Consider the following 17,989-nt stretch of genomic DNA (forward strand, 5'->3'; position numbering starts at 1 on the left):
TGTTCTCCTTAGAGCAGGGAAGGTTAAGGGGAGATTGACCAGAATGGTACCAGGGATGAGGGACTTCAGTTATGTGGAGAGACTGGAGAAGCTGGGGTTGTTCTCCTTGGAGCAGAGAAGGTTAAGGGGAGATTGACCAGAATGGTACCAGGGATGAGGGACTTCAGTTATGTGGAGAGACTGGAGAAGCTGGGATTTTTCTCCTTACAGCAGAGAAGGTTAAGGGGAGATTGACCAGAATGGTACCAGGGACGAGAGACTTCAGTTATGTGGAGAGACTGGAGAAGCTGGGATTGTTCTCCTTGGAGCAGAGAAGGTTAAGGGGAGATTGACCAGAATGGTACCAGGGATGAGGGACTTCAGTTACGTGGAGAGACTGGAGAAGCTGGAATTGTTCTCCTTAAAGCAGAGAAGTTTAAGGGGAGATTGACCAGAATGGTACCAGGGATGAGGGACTTCAGTGATGTGGTGAGACTGGAGAAGCTGGGATTGTTCTCCTTAGAGCAGAGAAGGTTAAGGCGAGATTGACCAGAATGGTACCAGGGATGAGGGTCTTCAGTGATGTGGGGAGACTGGAGAAGCTGGGGTTGTTCTCCTTGGAGCAGAGAAGGTTAAGGGGAGATTGACCAGAATGGTACCAGGGATGAGGGACTTCAGTTATGTGGATAGACTGGAGAAGCTGGGGTTGTTCTTGTTGTGTATGTACTTTTTTGTCAGCCACAGTTCGTGCCTGAATGGAATGCCAATCCAATTGTATTTTTCGGATCCATTCACGTCCCAATAATGGTGGTCCTCCATCTTGCAGTATATATAGATACAGTTGCTGTGTATCCTTGCCGTTGTATTTACCGGCACCCTTATTTTTCCTCTGGGGTAGACATTTTGCCCCGTATATGTCTTCAAGACAATGGACGTATCCTTCAAAGGAATGTGTGAGAATAGCCGCTTGTAGCCTCGTCGACTCATGACTGTTAGGGCTGATCCTGTGTCCAATTCCATCTTTACTTGGCACCCTGCTATCACGAGGGTGACCCAAATGGTTCGGTGATCCTCCTTTGCGATCACGTTGTGTAGCTTTAGACAACTTAGTCCCCTGCTCCCGGAGTCATTGTCACTACTCTGGTCTTCTGAACTACTGTCCGTCATCTTTTGTACTTGTACTTTTCCTTAGTAGTTCTTTTAGTGTTGGTTTTCTTTCCCGACCTGCAGACTCCCAAATGTCCCATTTTTCCACATTGCCTGCATACTTTGTCCTTAGCCCAGCAATCCTTCTGGTCATGGGTTGTTCTGCATCAGCGATAGCACTTTTCTGCTCCATATGCCATTTCATTAGTGCTATATTCTTGTGGTTTCTGTTGTATTTCCGCAGCTTCCCGTGCTGCTGCTTCGTAGGATACTGCAACGCTGAAAGCCTTTTCTAGCGTAAGGTCCTTTTCCGAAAGTAGTCGTTTCTGGATTCCTTCACTCTGGAGCCCGCAGACAAACTTATCCCTTAAGGTATCTGCCAGTCCTGTTCCGAACTGGCAGTGTGTCGATAACTTGCGTAGTTCCGTAAGATAGCCAGCATTACTCTCGTCTTTGTGCTGGTTTCATTTATGGGACTTGAATCTTTCTGCTATCAGCAGCGGTGTAGGGTTTAGATGTTCCTGTAAGATATTGACAATCTCTTCAAAATTTTTCTCCATTGGTTTAGCTGGGGTAATTAAATTTCGCAATAGGCCGTACGTTCTCGCGCCCATCAAATTTAATAATATCGACGCCTTCTTTTCAGCGGCCACCTCATTTGCCCTGCAGTACACTTCAATTCTTTCCACATACGTGGTCCAGTCTTCTATTTCGTTATCGAAAACAGTGATGCTGCCACTCTTCGGCATCTTGGGTGGTTTAAAATGGCGCCTCCCGCGCTTTTCCTTCTTCCCCGACAGATTAAAATGGCGCCTCCCGCGCTTTTCCTTCTTCCCCAAAGGATTTAAATGGCGCCTCCCGCGCTTTTCCTTCTTCCCCTTGCTGCCAATGCTGCTCCTTGCGTTCTAACAGGTAATGGCGGCGCCCCGCGGCTTTCTGCGCGTCTCTTTTTCAACGCCGCCTGACTCTTGAGCACCGGCTGCGCCCTGCGCGCTCCACCCTCCCTCTCTCTCTGTCTTCCCGACGACGCTGCTCGGCTCCCTTACAGAGCCGCTCGCCCGAGCTCTAGCCCGCCACAGTCCGGGAAGGGTCAGCGCACTACCTGCTACCAGCCCGATTTGCTGGGACACCTTGATTGGAGAACCAGGCCCAGCTCTCCACAGCTTCCCCTGCAACTCTCTGGACTCCGATGGATCACTGGGCGGTTGCCCCCGGTCGACGCCCGTTGCTCTGGCTTCGACCTCCAAAAGCTTCTTCCCAGGGATGGATCCCCATGAGGTGATACAGTACTGCAGGTGAGTTCGAGCCTGCTCGTCACCACTGTAGTGTCCGCGCCTTAATAACACACGGACTGCAGGAGAACGATAATAATAGATGTTTACTGCACAGAGAGTATGCCGAACTGAAGTACAGAAGCCTGCTACTGCTTTATATACAGGTGTGGTCACTGCCAGTACTACAGCATAAAAGCAGTTCTCTCTTAAAGGTACATACACAACAAAGGCTACGGACCAAGGCCTAGAAATTCAGTTGTTTGCGCCAGCCGCTAGCGCCTTAGGAGGAGGAGAAGTGGGGTGCTAAGCGGCTAGCGCCCAGGCGGAGCGCGATCTGCGCCTCTCGCGAACTTCAGTTAAGATTTAGTGGCGGCGCAAAACCTTTGCACGCGCTGAGCTGCGCGCGCAGATCCTGACATCATTTCATGGTGCAACGCCCTTTGTGCGCCCCAAACCGGAAATTCAGTGGCGCCGGCCTATTGTGCACCTGGCGCCCCTAGCGACTGGTAGAGGGGAACGGTTCCCAGTCGCCGCGGGGGGCGCTAATTAAAGGGGACTCCTCCTGCAGTATAAATGGCAGCCATTTTGCACCACTCCTTCTTTGTGAGAGACGGATCTTTGGAGAGAGACAAAGGTAGAGAGCTTTCTGGTTTGGCTCAACACTCGCACAGGTACTTGTGGCTTCAGGCCACAGCTTTGCACTTGTCTTTAACTTCAGAGTCATAGCATTGATTGGAAACATATAATGGGGGCTGCAATGGGTGAAAACGTTGGGCTTCTCCACTGCATTCAAAGGGCTCGGAGACGCCGTGAGAGAGTGCCAGCCATGGCCAGACGGAGAAGGGGCAACAGGCGTCGGCAAAGGAGGCCTTACCCACCCAGGGTATACCGCCAGCAGTTCTCATATCTGAACATGTCTGAGGAGCAGTGTGTTCGGAGGCTGCGATTCAGAAGGGCGGTGGTCACTGAGATCTGCCACCTGCTTCACGGAGATCTGCAGCCACAGCTGAGGAGCAGGACGTCTCTGTCGGTGGCAGTGAAGGTGACGGTGGCTCTCAACTTCTATGCCACCGGCTCCTTCCAATCCGCTACTGGGGACATTTCCAACATCTCCCAGTTTGCGGTACATTGCTGCATCCGCCAGGTGACCAATGCCCTTTTCAGAAGGAGACGTCAGTTCATCTCCTTCCCCATGACCGTTGACAAGCAGCAACAGCGTGCAATGGGCTTTGCAGCATTAGCGGGCTTCCCCATGGTGCAGGGCGCCATTGACTGCACGCATGTGGCTTTGCGGGCACCTCTAGAGAATGCCGAGGATTACCGCAACCGGAAGGGCTACCATTCGCTCAACGTGCAGTTGGTGTGTGACCACAGGCAGCTCATCCTAGCTGTCAATGCCCGCTTTCCAGACAGCAGCCACGATGCCTTCATCCTGCGCCAGACTTCTGTGGCAGACATGTTCGAGGCCCAGCCTCACCCACGAGGATGGCTTCTCGGGGACAAAGGCTATCCTTTGTGCACCTGGCTGATGACCCCGCTCCGTGCGCCCAGCACCCCTGCTGAAGAGCGATACAATGACAGCCATCAAGCAACCAGGAACATCATTGAGCAAACAATCGGCTTGCTGAAGCAACGGTTCCGCTGTCTGGATCGTTCCGGGGGAGCCCTACAGTACTCGCCTGAGCGAGTCTCCCATTTCGTTGTCGTGTGCTGCATGCTGCACAACCTGGCTATCCGCAGGACTCAGCCACTGCCAGCAGACATTGGAGGACCACCAGAGGAGGAGGAGGAGGAGGAGGACCAGCACAGGAGGGAGGCAGAAAGTGCAAGGGCTGCCCGTCGGCGGCTTATTGCACGTCGGTTCTAGGCCCCCTCTCAGGGAATGCAGAAGATGAATGTACCCGCTCCACAAGCCCTCAGCCGAGCAGGGCAACCAGGACTTCCAAAAGAAAGCATGGACAGTGCGATTTAAGAAATTTTTTTACTATGATACCTCTGTGCCCTTCCCACATGACAAACTAATGGAGAGAAACCCCCCCCAAAAACACAAATACACCAGTCTCGGCCTTTAAATATGAAACAAATACACCAGTCTCGGCCTTTAAATATGAAACAAATACACCAGTCTCGGCTTTTATAAGTAAAACAAAACATTTGGCCACACCTTCTACTTTTTCCCCTGCGAGGGTGATCCGTTTCACTTCCGTGACTGGCCCCGTCCCGCCCTGCAGCTCCTCCTCAATGGGACCCCAGTGGCTGCAGCAAGGCTGGGGGAAGGCTGCTGAGGGTCTGGTGGTGAGACGGCAGATGCCCTTGGGGGTCGGCCTGGACCAGCTCTGGGCCTGGAGGGGTCGGCTGCTGACTGCTCCAACTCTGCTTGGGCGGCAGCAGTCTGTCCAACAGCTGGTGGCAGCTGCAATGGAGGAGTGACAGTTTTGGCTGCAGGAATGCTGCCAACCTGACAGATCACAGGCACTCCCTGGTCGGCTGAGACATTGGCACGCGCACGGGCCAGCACTGCAGCATGCGCAGCAATCTGCTGAAGCACAGACTGCTGGGCTGCTGCGGCACAGCGAGTGCCCCGGCGATGCCTGGCCGATCCAGCGAGTGTGGCAGCATTTAGTGCCCGTGTGGCCCTTGTCTGTGTCTGCATGACAGCAGCCAGTGAATGCACGGCACGACTGAGCACTTGGCTAGAAGCCGCCTGTGAAGCAGCGAAGTCCTGCTGACTCCTAGCCTGTGCTGCCGCGATGTCCTGCAGACTCCTGGCCTGTGCTGCACTGAATTGTTGCAGACTCCTGGCCTGTGCTGCCCCGAATTCCTGCACACTCCTTGACAGTGACTCTATGGAGTCAGGCATCCTTGCCACTGCAGCCATGAGCTCAGTGTGCCTGCGCTCAGCCTGGGCGCCCATTTCCGTTAGGAGCCGCACCTCCTCTGCGCTCACCGTAGCAGGACTGGAGGCCGCACTCCCCCTCCGGGGAGAAGGCCGCCAAGCTTCCCCACCCCTCCCGCGTTGCTGCAGCCCGCTGGTCCCCGGAGCTTCACTATCCTCCGACCCTTCCCCCCTGCTCCCCTCCAGGGAAGACGTGTCACCATCATGGCCATGGGCTGCCTCGGCTGAGGGTGTCCCTGGTGGGCTGGCTTCCTCTTCCTCCTCCTCTATGTCTGACTCGGACACAGTGCCAGCTTGAGGGGCCGCCTCCTCACCTGGCGAGTCACCATCTGAAAGCAGGGAGGCACAAGAGTTGCTTTAGAGTGAGGACAGGGCAGCAACGAGGGAGGCATGAGTGCTGCTGTGCACTGCATTGGTTCGATAGTGGCAAAGGATGCTGGTGTGAGGCGCAAGTGGCAAGGGAGAGGTCAAAAAGGTGATGACCTTACCATTGGTGCCCAGAACAGGGTCAGCATCTCCAGTGGCGACGGGGCCACTCAGCCGGCCTGCCATGATCCGCTCCACTCGCTGCTCGAGGTCGCTCAGCTGTTTCAGGTCAGGACGGCCTCCCCCGGTCTGTCGCTGCTGTCTTCTGTTATGCGCCAGCTTGGCCTGCAAGAGAAAGGACCGCCTCTAAGTACAGTGTCAAGCCCTGATCTTGCCCGCACTGCCTCCCATGGTCGATTAGCCCTGACAGTGTCAAGCCCTGATCTTGCCCGCACTGCCTCCCATGGTCGATTAGCCCTGACAGTGTCAAGCCCTGATCTTGCCCGCACTGTCTCCCATGGTCGATTAGCCCTGACAGTGTCAAGCCCTGATCTTGCCCGCACTGCCTCCCATGGTCGAATAGCCCTGACAGTGTCAAGCCCTGATCTTGCCCGCACTGCCTCCCATGGTCGAATAGCCCTGACAGTGTCTAAAGTACTGATTGCGCAAATGCTTTTCATGACAGTCCCATAGCTGCTGGATGAGGGCTGGCCATTAGGGCTTTCAGACCTGTTTGGCCATAAAGTGAGGTGCACATGCAGGGATGAGGAGGATACTGGAAAGGGTACTCACCCTGACAACCCGAGTGAGGTCGTTGAATTTTTTCCGGCACTGGGTTGGTGTCCTGCCAACCACGCTGTTGGACATGACCCTGTTTGCCACATCCCTCCATGCTTTCCGATATTCGGCGGGCAGCGGCCTCCTGCCACCCTCAGGGAAGAGGATATGGCGCCTGCGGTCCACTGCGCCAACCAGCAGCCTCAGGTCACCCTCGCCGAAGCTCCGAAAGCTTGTGATTTCAAATAAAGCTGTTGGACTATAACCTGGTGTTGTGTGACTTCTTATATAAGAAAGGAGGGAGACAGAAAGCAGGAATCTATAGGCCAGTTAGCCTAACATCTGTCATTGGGGAAAATACTGGAATCTTTTATTCAGGAAGTAATAGCAGGACATTTAGAAAATCATAATACAGTCAAACAGAGTCAACATGGTTTTATGAAAGGGAAATCATGTTTGACAAATTGACTAGAGTTCTTGGAGGAGGTAACGAGCAGGGTGGATAAAGGGTAACCAGTAGATGTAGTGTATTTGGATTTCCACAAGGTATTCAATAAGGTGCCACATAAAAGGTTACCGCACAAGATAAGAGTTCACGGGGTTGGGGGTAATATATTAGCGTGGATAGAGAATTGGCTAACTAACAGAAAGCAGAGAGCCGGAATGGATGGATCATTTTCCGGTTGGCAAACTGTAACTAGTGCGATGCCACAAGGATCGGTGCTGGGGCCCCAACTATTTACAATCTACATTAACGACTTGGATGAAGCGTCCGAGTGTACTGTTGCCAAATTTGCTGATGATACAAAGATGGGTGGGAAAGCAAGTTGTGAGGAGGGCGCAAACAATCTGCAAAGGGATATAGATCGGTTAAGTGAGTGGGCAAAAAATTGGCAGATGGAGTATAATGTGGGAAAATGGGAGGTTATCCACTTTGATAGGAAGAATAAAAACGCAAATTATGGAGAGAGGCTACAGAACGCTGCGGTACAGAGGGATCTGGGGGTCCTCGTACATGAAAAACAAAAAGTTAGCACGCAGGTACAGCAAGTAATTAGGAAGGCAAATGGAATGTTGGCCTGCCTACGCTCTCTACGGAGGTCACGGTCCATCATCAAAGACCCTACCCACCCCAGCCACAGTCTGTTCACCCTCCTGCCATCTGGGAGACGCTACAGATGCATTCGCGCCCGAACGACCAGATTTAGGAACAGCTTCTTTCCCAGGGCTGTCATCCTACTGAACTCCACAAATAAACACTAAAGCCTGCACATCTGCCAATGCACTTTATTATGGTTATGTTTATGTTAATGTATTACAAGCCAAATGTATGTTGAATGTTTAAATGTCTTAATCTAAATGTACACTCTCGGGAGCCGCAAGCCTACATTTCGTTGTACTGCACTTGTGCACTAACAATGACAATAAAAGTTGATTTGATTTGATTTGATTTGATATTGCAAAGGGGGTTGGAGTATATAAGTAAGGATGTCCTGCTACAACTGTACAGGGTTTTTTTTAATTCTTTGATGGAATGTGGGTGTCGCTGGCTAGGCCTGCATTTAGTGCCCATCCCTAATTGCCCTTGAGAAGGTGGTGGTGAGCCGCCTTCTTGAACCGCTGCAGTCCATATGGTGTAGGTACACCCACAATGCTGTTAGGGAGTTCCAGGGTTTTGGCCCAGCGACAGTGAAGGAACGACGATACAGGTCCAAGTCAGGATGGTGTGTGGCTTGGAGGGGAACTTGTAGGTGGTGATGTTCCCATGCGTCTGCTGCCCTTGTCCTTCTAGGTGGTAGAGCTCACGGGTTTGGAAGGTGCTGTTGAAGGAGCTTTGGCGAGTTGCTGCAGTGCATCTTGTAGATGGTACACACTGCAGCCACGGTGCGCCGGTGGTGGAGGGAGTGAATGTTGAAGGTGATGGATGGAGTGCCAATCAAGCGGGCTGCTTTATCCTGAATGGTGTCGAGCTTCTTGAGTGTTGTTGGAGCTGCACTCATCCAGGCAAGTGGAGAGTATTCCATCACACTCCTGACTTGTGCCTTGTAGATGGTGGAAAGGCTTTGGGGAGTCAGGAGGTGAGACACTCGCCGCAGAATTCCCAGCCTCTGACCTGCTCTTGTAGCCACAGTATTTATATGGCTGGTCCAGTTCAGTTTCTGACCAATGGTAACCCCCAGGATGTTGATAGTGGGGGATTCAGCGATGGTAATGCCATTGAATGTCAAGGGGAGATGGTTAGCGTCTCGCTTGTTGGAGATGGTCATTGCCTGGCACTTGTGTGGTGCGAATGTTACTTGCCACTTGTCAGCCCAAGTCTGAATGTTGTCCAGGTCTTGCTGCATATATGGACACGGACTGCGTCAGTATCGGACGAGTCTCGAATGGTGCTGAACAGTGTGCAGTCATCAGCGAGACAACACCTGGAGTACTGCGCACAGTTTTCGTCGCCTTATTTAAGGAGGGATACACTTGCATTGGAGACAGTTCAGAGAAGGTTCACTGGGTTGATTCCTGTCTTATGAGGAAAGGTTGAGCAGGTTGAGCCTGTGATGAAATATGCCATTCATCAGGCACTCTGTATTCTATGCCATTCATCAGGCACTCTGTATTCTCTGTGTTGGATTGTGCCTGTGACTGTGACAAGCAGGGGAGTTTAGTTTCAGTTTCATTTCCTTACCTGTATTGTATTGTGTGTAGGGCTCCGCCCATACCTGGCCCCTACTTAAGCAGGCCCCAGCGTGTCTCACAGGCAGTACAGCAGACCTCTGGATGAGAGACACTTCTCCACTGTGTATTACTTTCTGAGTTAATAAAAGCCTTGCTTTGCTCCGTTAACGTTGAGTCTCGGATTCATTGAGGCACATCAGGGCCTATACTCATTGGAGTTTCGAAGAATGAGAGGGGATCTTATTGAAACATGTAAGATTCTGAGGGGGATTGACAGGGTGGATGCAGAGAGGATGTTTCCCCTCATGGGGGTATCTAGAACTAAGGGGCATAGTTTCAGAATAAGGGGGCATCCATTTAAGATGGAGATGAGGAGGAATTTCTTCTCTCAGAGGGCCGTGAACCTTTGGAATTCTCTACCCCAGAGAGCTGTGGAGGAGGAGTCACTGAACATATTCAAGGCGGAGATAGACAGATATTTGAGCTACAGGGGAGTCGCGGGTTATGGGGAGCGGGCGGGGAAGTGGAGTTGAGGCCAAGATCAGATCAGCCATGATCTCATTGAATGGCGGAGCAGGCTCGAGGGGCCGAATGGCCGACTCCTGCTCCTATTTCTTATGTTCTTATGCACTGTCGGAGGGGCAGTACTGAGGGAGCGCCGCACTGTCGGAGGGGGAGTACTGAGCGAGTGCTGCGCTGTCGGAGGGGCAGTACTGAGGGAGCGCCGCACTGTCGGAGGGGCAGTACTGAGGGAGCGAAACACTGTCGGAGGGGCAGTAGTGAGGGAGTGCCGCACTGTCGGAGGGGCAGTACTGAGGGAGCGCTGCACTGTTGGAGGGGCAGTACTGAGGGAGCGCCGCACTGTTGGAGGGGCAGTACTGAGGGAGCGCCGCACTGTCGGAGGGGGAGTACTGAGCGAGTGCTGCGCTGTCGGAGGGGCAGTACTGAGGGAGCGCCACACTGTCGGAGGGGCAGTACTGAGGGAGCGCCGCACTGTCGGAGGGGCAGTACTGAGGGAGCGCTGCACTGTCGGAGGGGCAGTACTGAGGGAGCGCCGCACTGTCGGAAGGGCAGTACTGAGGGAGCGCCGCACTGTCGGAGGGGCAGTACTGAGGGAACGCTGCACTGTCGGAGGGGCAGTACTGAGGGAGCTCCGCATTGTCGGAGGGTCAGTAGTGAGGGCGTGCCGCACTGTCGGAGGGGCGGTACTGAGGGAGGGCTGCACTGTCGGAGGGGCAGTACTGAGGGAGCGCTGCACTGTCGGAGGGGCAGTACTGAGGGAGCGCCGCACTGTCGGAGGGGCAGTACTGAGGGTGCGCCACACTGTCGGAGGGGCAGTACTGAGGGAGCTCCGCACTGTCGGAGGGTCAGTAGTGAGGGAGTGCCGCACTGTCGGAGGAGCAGTACTGAGGGAGTGCCGCACTCTCGGAGGGGCAGTACTGAGGGAGCGCCGCACTGTCAGAGGGGCAGTACTGAGGGAGCGCCGCACTGTCGGAGGGGCAGTACTGAGGGAGCGCCGCACTGTCGGAGGGGCAGTACTGAGGGAGCGCCGCACTGTCGGAGGGGCAGTACTGAGGGCGCGCCGCACTGTCGGAGGGGCAGTACTGAGGGAGCGCCGCACTGTCGGAGGGTCAGTACTGAGGGAGCGCCGCACTGATCTTCAACCTCAACTCCTCTTTCCTGCCCGATCTCCATGTCCCTTGATTCCCTCAGTATCCAAAAATTTATCGATCGCAATCATCGACTCAGCATCCACAGCCCTCTGGGGTAGAGAGTTCCAAAGATTCACAACCCTCTGAGTGAAGAAGTTCCTCCTCATCTCAGTCTTCAATGGCCGACCCCTTATCCTGAGACTACGCCCCCTAGTTCTAGACACTCCAGCCAGGGGGAAACAACCTCTCGGCATCTACCCTGTCAATCCCCCTCAGAATCTTGTATGTTTCAATGAGATCACCTCTCATTCTTCTAAACTCCAGAGAGTATCGGCCCAATCTACACAATCTCTCCTCATAGGACAGCCCTCTCCTCCCAGGAATCAATCTAGTGAACCTTCGTTGCACCGCCTCCAAGGCAAGTATATCCTTCCTCAGATAAGGAGACCAAAACTGTGCACAGTACTCCAGGTGTGGTCTCACCAAGGCCATGTACAATTGTAGCAAGACTTCCTCACTCTTATACTCCAACCCCCTTGCAATAAAGGCCAACAAGCCATTTGCCTTCCTAATTGGCATTAGCGGAAACCCAATGGGAGACTTTGGAGAGTAGAGGGCCTTTTGACGGACACACAGCTGGGTCACGTTCTGACCTTTCACCCGCCGATGACCCCAGGGGGGGTCAAACCCAGCCTCATCTAGAGGCAGATGAATGGCTCATCTCTCTCTCTCTCTCCGATGGGAGAGGAGAGGTGAATAGCAAGATCCCAGACTATGAAGCTGGAGGGCTGGGATGGGGTTGAATTGTCCACCATGTTTTAACCTTCGACTTTTGTGTGGTTGCAGGCGCGTTTTCTATTGGGGGAGGACATGTCTCCAGCGACGGGACAGATGGACACAGATCCCGCCCCTCCCCCCTCGACGTGTCTGGACTCCCCTCCCCCGATAGATTTGGCCAACCGGCCGAGGATCGTAGCCCGTCGCACGTGAGGGGAGGGGGGAGAAACCATGCTCCTCGCCCCGCTCCTGCTCGCCTGGGCAGGCGGCCTGGGCCTGCTGGCGGGGGGAGGGGATGCCCTTCCGAGACGGGAACGCCGCGGCTGGGTCTGGAACCAGTTCTTCGTCATCGAGGAGTACATTGGGCCGGAGCCTGTGCTGATCGGCCGGGTGAGTGTCGCGCTGCACCCGCAGGAATAACCATCCCTTTCCTGCGGCCACTGCTCGCTCAAATTGCTTCAATGAGGGTCACCTGGAGTTCAATTGTCGCGTTTTAAAAAAAAATTGCAACCCCAGGTGTAAATGTGGGGCCCTAGATCAGAAGCGGAAGGGGTCTGAATAGGTGGGGTCACCTAGAGCTCAATTGTCACCTCTTTTAAATTCTGGGCTCCAGGTCAGAAGAACGCAGCATCAAAATGCCTGGCTTTCGTTCTCTCTTTGATTTGTGTCATATTATTAAGATTGTTTTTTGCGGCTGAGTTAGCATGACATCTAAAACCTGATGGATCGCGAGACCTCCCGTGCATTGCTGATGGTGAGCCAAAGGCTACACTGTGGTGTGACTGCTCAAGTGCGGTAGGAAGTAATTGTGACGGGGACAGGACGTGCACAGCCCATGCAAGACTTTTAATTTATGCAGCGTGGATTTACACCCATTTCCGTTTCCCCTCAAACCCCATCAAAGAAAACCGCCAATGATACCTTGTAAACTGTCAACTTCTCCTTGCCAATTAAAAGATGCGACAATTGATCTCTAGGTGACCCCACCTATTTTGACCTCCTTTCACCCTTCAGATCTGGGGCCCGAACTTTGAACGATGTGACAATTGATCTCCAGGTGACTCCACCTATTTAGACCCCCTTCCCCCTTGGGGCCCGAAATTTGAAAGACATGACAATTGATCTCTAGGTGACCCCACCTATTTAGACCTCCTTTCCCCCTTCAGACCTTTGGCCCGAACTTTGAAAGATGTGACAATTGATCTCTAGGTGACCCCACCTATTTAGACTCCCTACCCCATCTGACCTGTGGCCTGAAATTTGGAGGCTGGGGAGGGTTGCCAATCTCCACGGAGTCATGCTCACTCTCTCTCTCTCTCGTCACGTAGCTCCACACAAACGCAGATGGTGGTGATGGACACATCAAGTACATCCTGAGCGGAGAAGGGGCAGGGACCGCGTTCGTCATTGACGACAAGTCCGGCGATGTCCACCTCACCAAGAGCCTGGACCGTGAGGAGAAGGCCCAGTACCAACTCTTGGCCCAGGCCCTGGACCGGCAGACTGGCCGACCTCTGGAGCCCCCTTCCCAGTTCCTCATCAAAGTCCAGGACATCAACGACAACCCTCCCGCCTTCCTCCACGGACCTTATCATGCAACCGTCCCTGAGATGTCGGACGTGGGTAGGTGGGGATTCGGGAGGGGCATCTCCAACATCGGTGGGTGGGCTCTGGGACGGGAGGGATGGGCTTCAATGGGAGAGTTAGGGGACTGGAGGGATGGGCTTCAATGGGAGAGTTAGGGGACTGGAGGGATGGGCTTCAATGGGAGAGTTGTGGGACTGGAGGGATGGGCTTCAATGGGAGAGTTAGGGTACTGGAGGGATGGGCTTCAATGGGAGAGTTAGGGGACTAGAGGGATGGGCTTCGATGGGAGAGTTAGGGGACTGGAGGGATGGGCTTCAATGGGAGAGTTAGGGGACTGGAGGGATGGGCTTCGATGGGAGAGTTAGGGGACTGGAGGGATGGGCTTCAATGGGAGAGTTGTGGGACTGGAGGGATGGGCTTCAATGGGAGAGTTAGGGTACTGGAGGGATGGGCTTCAATGGGAGAGTTAGGGGACTAGAGGGATGGGCTTCGATGGGAGAGTTAGGGGACTGGAGGGATGGGCTTCGATGGGAGAGTTAGGGGACTAGAGGGATGGGCTTCAATGGGAGAGTTAGGGGACTAGAGGGATGGGCTTTGATGGGAGAGTTAGGGGACTAGAGGGATGGGCTTCAATGGGAGAGTTAGGGGACTAGAGGGATGGGCTTCGATGGGAGAGTTAGGGGACTAGAGGGATGGGCTTCGATGGGAGAGTTAGGGGACTAGAGGGATGGGCTTCAATGGGAGAGTTAGGGGACTAGAGGGATGGGCTTCAATGGGAGAGTTAGGGGACTAGAGGGATGGGCTTCGATGGGAGAGTTAGGGGACTAGAGGGATGGGCTTCAATGGGAGAGTTAGGGGACTAGAGGGATGGGCTTTGATGGGAGAGTTAGGGGACTAGAGGGATGGGCTTCGATGGGAGAGTTAGGGGACTAGAGGGATGGGCTTCGATGGGAGAGTTAGGGGACTAGAGGGATGGGCTTTGATGGGAGAGTTAGGGGACTAGAGGGATGGGCTTCCATGGGAGAGTTAGGGGACTAGAGGGATGGGCTTCAATGGGAGAGTTAGGGGACTAGAGGGATGGGCTTCGATGGGAGAGTTAGGGGACTAGAGGGATGGGCTTCGAAGGGAGAGTTAGGGGACTAGAGGGATGGGCCTCAATGGGAGAGTTAGGGGACTAGAGGATGGGCTTCAGTGGGAGAGTTAGGGAACTAGAAGGATGGGCTTCTATGGGAGAGTTAGGAGATTAGAGGGATGAGCTTCGATGGGAGAGTTAGGGGACTGGAGGATGGGCTTCGATGGGAGAGTTAGGGGACTGGAGGGATGGGCTTCGATGAGAGAGTTAGGGGAGGGATGGGTTTCGAAGGGAGAGATAGGGGACTAGAGGGATGGGCTTCGAAGGGAGAGTTAGGGGACTAGAGGGATGGGGTTCGATGGGAGAGTTAGGGGACTGGAGAGATGGGCTTCCATGGGAGAGTTAGGGGACTAGAGGGATGGGCTTCAATGGGAGAGTTAGGGGACTAGAGGGATGGGCTTCGATGGGAGAGTTAGGGGACTAGAGGGATGGGCTTCAATGGGAGAGTTAGGGGACTAGAGGGATGGGCTTTGATGGGAGAGTTAGGGGACTAGAGGGATGGGCTTCAATGGGAGAGTTAGGGGACTAGAGGGATGGGCTTCGATGGGAGAGTTAGGGGACTAGAGGGATGGGCTTCGATGGGAGAGTTAGGGGACTAGAGGGATGGGCTTCAATGGGAGAGTTAGGGGACTAGAGGGATGGGCTTCAATGGGAGAGTTAGGGGACTAGAGGGATGGGCTTCGATGGGAGAGTTAGGGGACTAGAGGGATGGGCTTCGATGGGAGAGTTAGGGGACTGGAGGGATGGGCTTCAATGGGAGAGTTAGGGGACTAGAGGGATGGGCTTTGATGGGAGAGTTAGGGGACTAGAGGGATGGGCTTCGATGGGAGAGTTAGGGGACTAGAGGGATGGGCTTCGATGGGAGAGTTAGGGGACTAGAGGGATGGGCTTTGATGGGAGAGTTAGGGGACTAGAGGGATGGGCTTCCATGGGAGAGTTAGGGGACTAGAGGGATGGGCTTCAATGGGAGAGTTAGGGGACTAGAGGGATGGGCTTCAATGGGAGAGTTAGGGGACTAGAGGGATGGGCTTCGAAGGGAGAGTTAGGGGACTAGAGGGATGGGCCTCAATGGGAGAGTTAGGGGACTAGAGGATGGGCTTCAGTGGGAGAGTTAGGGAACTAGAAGGATGGGCTTCTATGGGAGAGTTAGGAGATTAGAGGGATGAGCTTCGATGGGAGAGTTAGGGGACTGGAGGATGGGCTTCGATGGGAGAGTTAGGGGACTGGAGGGATGGGCTTCGATGAGAGAGTTAGGGGAGGGATGGGTTTCGAAGGGAGAGTTAGGGGACTAGAGGGATGGGCTTCGAAGGGAGAGTTAGGGGACTAGAGGGATGGGGTTCGATGGGAGAGTTAGGGGACTGGAGAGATGGGCTTCCATGGGAGAGTTAGGGGACTAGAGGGATGGGCTTCAATGGGAGAGTTGTGGGACTGGAGGGATGGGCTTCGATGGGAGAGTTAGGGGACTGGAGGGATGGGCTTCAATGGGAGAGTTAGGGGACTGGAGGGATGGGATTCAATGGGAGAGTTAGGGGACTAGAGGGATGGGCTTCGATGGGAGAGTTAGGGGACTGGAGGGATGGGCTTCAATGGGAGAGTTAGGGGACTGGAGGGATGGGATTCAATGGGAGAGTTAGGGGACTGGAGGGATGGGCTTCAATGGGAGAGTTGTGGGACTGGAGGGATGGGCTTCAATGGGAGAGTTAGGGGACTGGAGGGATGGGCTTCAATGGGAGAGTTAGGGGACTAGAGGGATGGGCTTCAATGGGAGAGTTAGGGGACTAGAGGGATGGGATTCAATGAGTGAGTTAGGGGACTGGAGGGATGGGCTTCGATGGGAGAGTTAGGGGACTGGAGGGATGGGCTTCGATGGGAGAGTTAGGGGACTGGAGGGATGGGATTCAATGAGTGAGTTAGGGGACTGGAGGGATGGGCTTCGATGGGAGAGTTAGTTGACTAGAGGGATGAGCTTCGATGGGAGAGTTAGGGGACTGGAGGGATGATCTTCGTTGGGAGATTTAGGGGACTAGAGGGATGGGCTTCGATGGGAGAGTTACGGTACTGGGGGGATGGGCTTCGATGGGAGAGTTAGGGGACTGGAGGATGGGCTTCGATGGGAGAGTTAGGGGACTGGAGGGATGGGCTTCGATGGGAGAGTTAGGGGACTGGAGTGATGGGCTTCGATGGGAGAGTTTGGGGACGGGCTTCGATGGGAGAGTTAGGGGACTGGAGGGATGGGCTTCGATGGGAGAGTTAGGGGACTGGAGGGATGGGCTTCGATGGGAGAGTTAGGGGACTGGAGGGATGGGCTTCGATGGGAGAGTTAGGGGACTAGAGGGATGGGCTTCGAAGGGAGAGTTAGGGGACTAGAGGGATGGGCTTCGATGGGAGAGTTAGGGGACTGGAGGGATGGGCTTCGATGGAAGAGTTAGGGGACTGGAGGAATGGGCTTCGATGGGAGAGTTAGGGGACTAGAGGGATGGGCTTCGATGGGAGAGTTAGGGGACTGGAGGGATGGGCTTCGATGGGAGAGTTAGGGGACTGGAGGGATGGGCTTCGATGGGAGAGTTAGGGGACTGGAGGGATGGGCTTCGATGAGAGAGTTAGGGGACTGGAGGGATGGGCTTCGATGGGAGAGTTAGGGGACTAGAGGGATGGGCTTCGATGGGAGACTTCGGGGACTAGAGGGATGGGGTTCGATGGGAGAGTTAGGGGACTGGAGGGATAGGCTTCGATGGAAGAGTTAGGGGACTGGAGGAATGGGCTTCGATGGGAGAGTTAGGGGACTAGAGGGATGGGCTTCGATGGGAGAGTTAGGGGACTGGAGGGATGGGCTTCGATGGGAGAGTTAGGGGACTGGAGGGATGGGCTTCGATGGGAGAGTTAGGGGACTAGAGGGATGGGCTTCGATGGGAGAGTTAGGGGACTGGAGGAATGGGCTTCGATGGGAGAGTTAGGGGACTGGAGGGATGGGCTTCGATGGGAGAGTTAGGGGACTAGAGGGATGGGCTTCGAAGGGAGAGTTAGGGGACTAGAGGGATGGGGTTCGATGGGCGAGTTAGGGGACTGGAGGGATGGGCTTCGATGGGAGAGTTAGGGGACTGGAGGGATGGGCTTCGATGGGAGAGTTAGGGGACTGGAGGGATGGGCTTCGATGGGAGAGTTAGGGGACTAGAGGGATGGGCTTCGATGGGAGAGTTAGGGGACTAGAGGGATGGGCTTCGATGGGAGAGTTAGGGGACTAGAGGGATGGGCTTCAATGGGAGAGTTAGGGGACTAGAGGGATGGGCTTCGATGGGAGAGTTAGGGGACTGGAGGGATGGGCTTCGATGGGAGAGTTAGGGGACTGGAGGGATGGGCTTCGATGGGAGAGTTAGGGGACTGGAGGGATGGGCTTCGATGGGAGAGTTAGGGGACTAGAGGGATGGGCTTCGATGGGAGAGTTAGGGGACTAGAGGGATGGGCTTCGATGGGAGAGTTAGGGGACTAGAGGGATGGGCTTCGATGGGAGAGTTAGGGGACTGGAGGGATGGGCTTCGATGGGAGAGTTAGGGGACTAGAGGGATGGGCTTCGATGGGAGAGTTAGGGGACTAGAGGGATGGGCTTCGATGGGAGAGTTAGGGGACTGGAGGGATGGGCTTCGTTGGGAGAGTTAGGGGACTAGAGGGATGGGCTTCGATGGGAGAGTTAGGGGACTAGAGGGATGGGCTTCGATGGGAGAGTTAGGGGACTAGAGGGATGGGCTTCGATGGGAGAGTTAGGGGACTGGAGGAATGGGCTTCGTTGGGAGAGTTA

At 54.5% G+C, this 17,989-nt stretch overlaps 1 protein-coding gene across 1 annotated transcript in view; it reads left to right on the top strand.

Moving 5' to 3' along the window:
* Positions 1 to 17,989, top strand: part of LOC147118187 (cadherin-11-like) — a 75,620-nt gene that overhangs the window by 22,212 nt on the left and 35,419 nt on the right. Inside the window, exons 2-3 of the mRNA XM_085984288.1 lie at positions 11,547 to 11,867; positions 12,806 to 13,100. Coding sequence (XP_085840414.1) covers positions 11,709 to 11,867; positions 12,806 to 13,100 — 454 coding nt within the window. The 5' untranslated portion in view covers positions 11,547 to 11,708. The remainder of the gene's footprint in view (positions 1 to 11,546; positions 11,868 to 12,805; positions 13,101 to 17,989) is intronic.

The sequence above is a fragment of the Somniosus microcephalus genome, chromosome 4 (genome assembly GCF_052327205.1).
Source record: "Somniosus microcephalus isolate GS21.2 chromosome 4, FLI_Smic_1.0, whole genome shotgun sequence".
Classification (NCBI taxonomy): domain Eukaryota; kingdom Metazoa; phylum Chordata; class Chondrichthyes; order Squaliformes; family Somniosidae; genus Somniosus; species Somniosus microcephalus.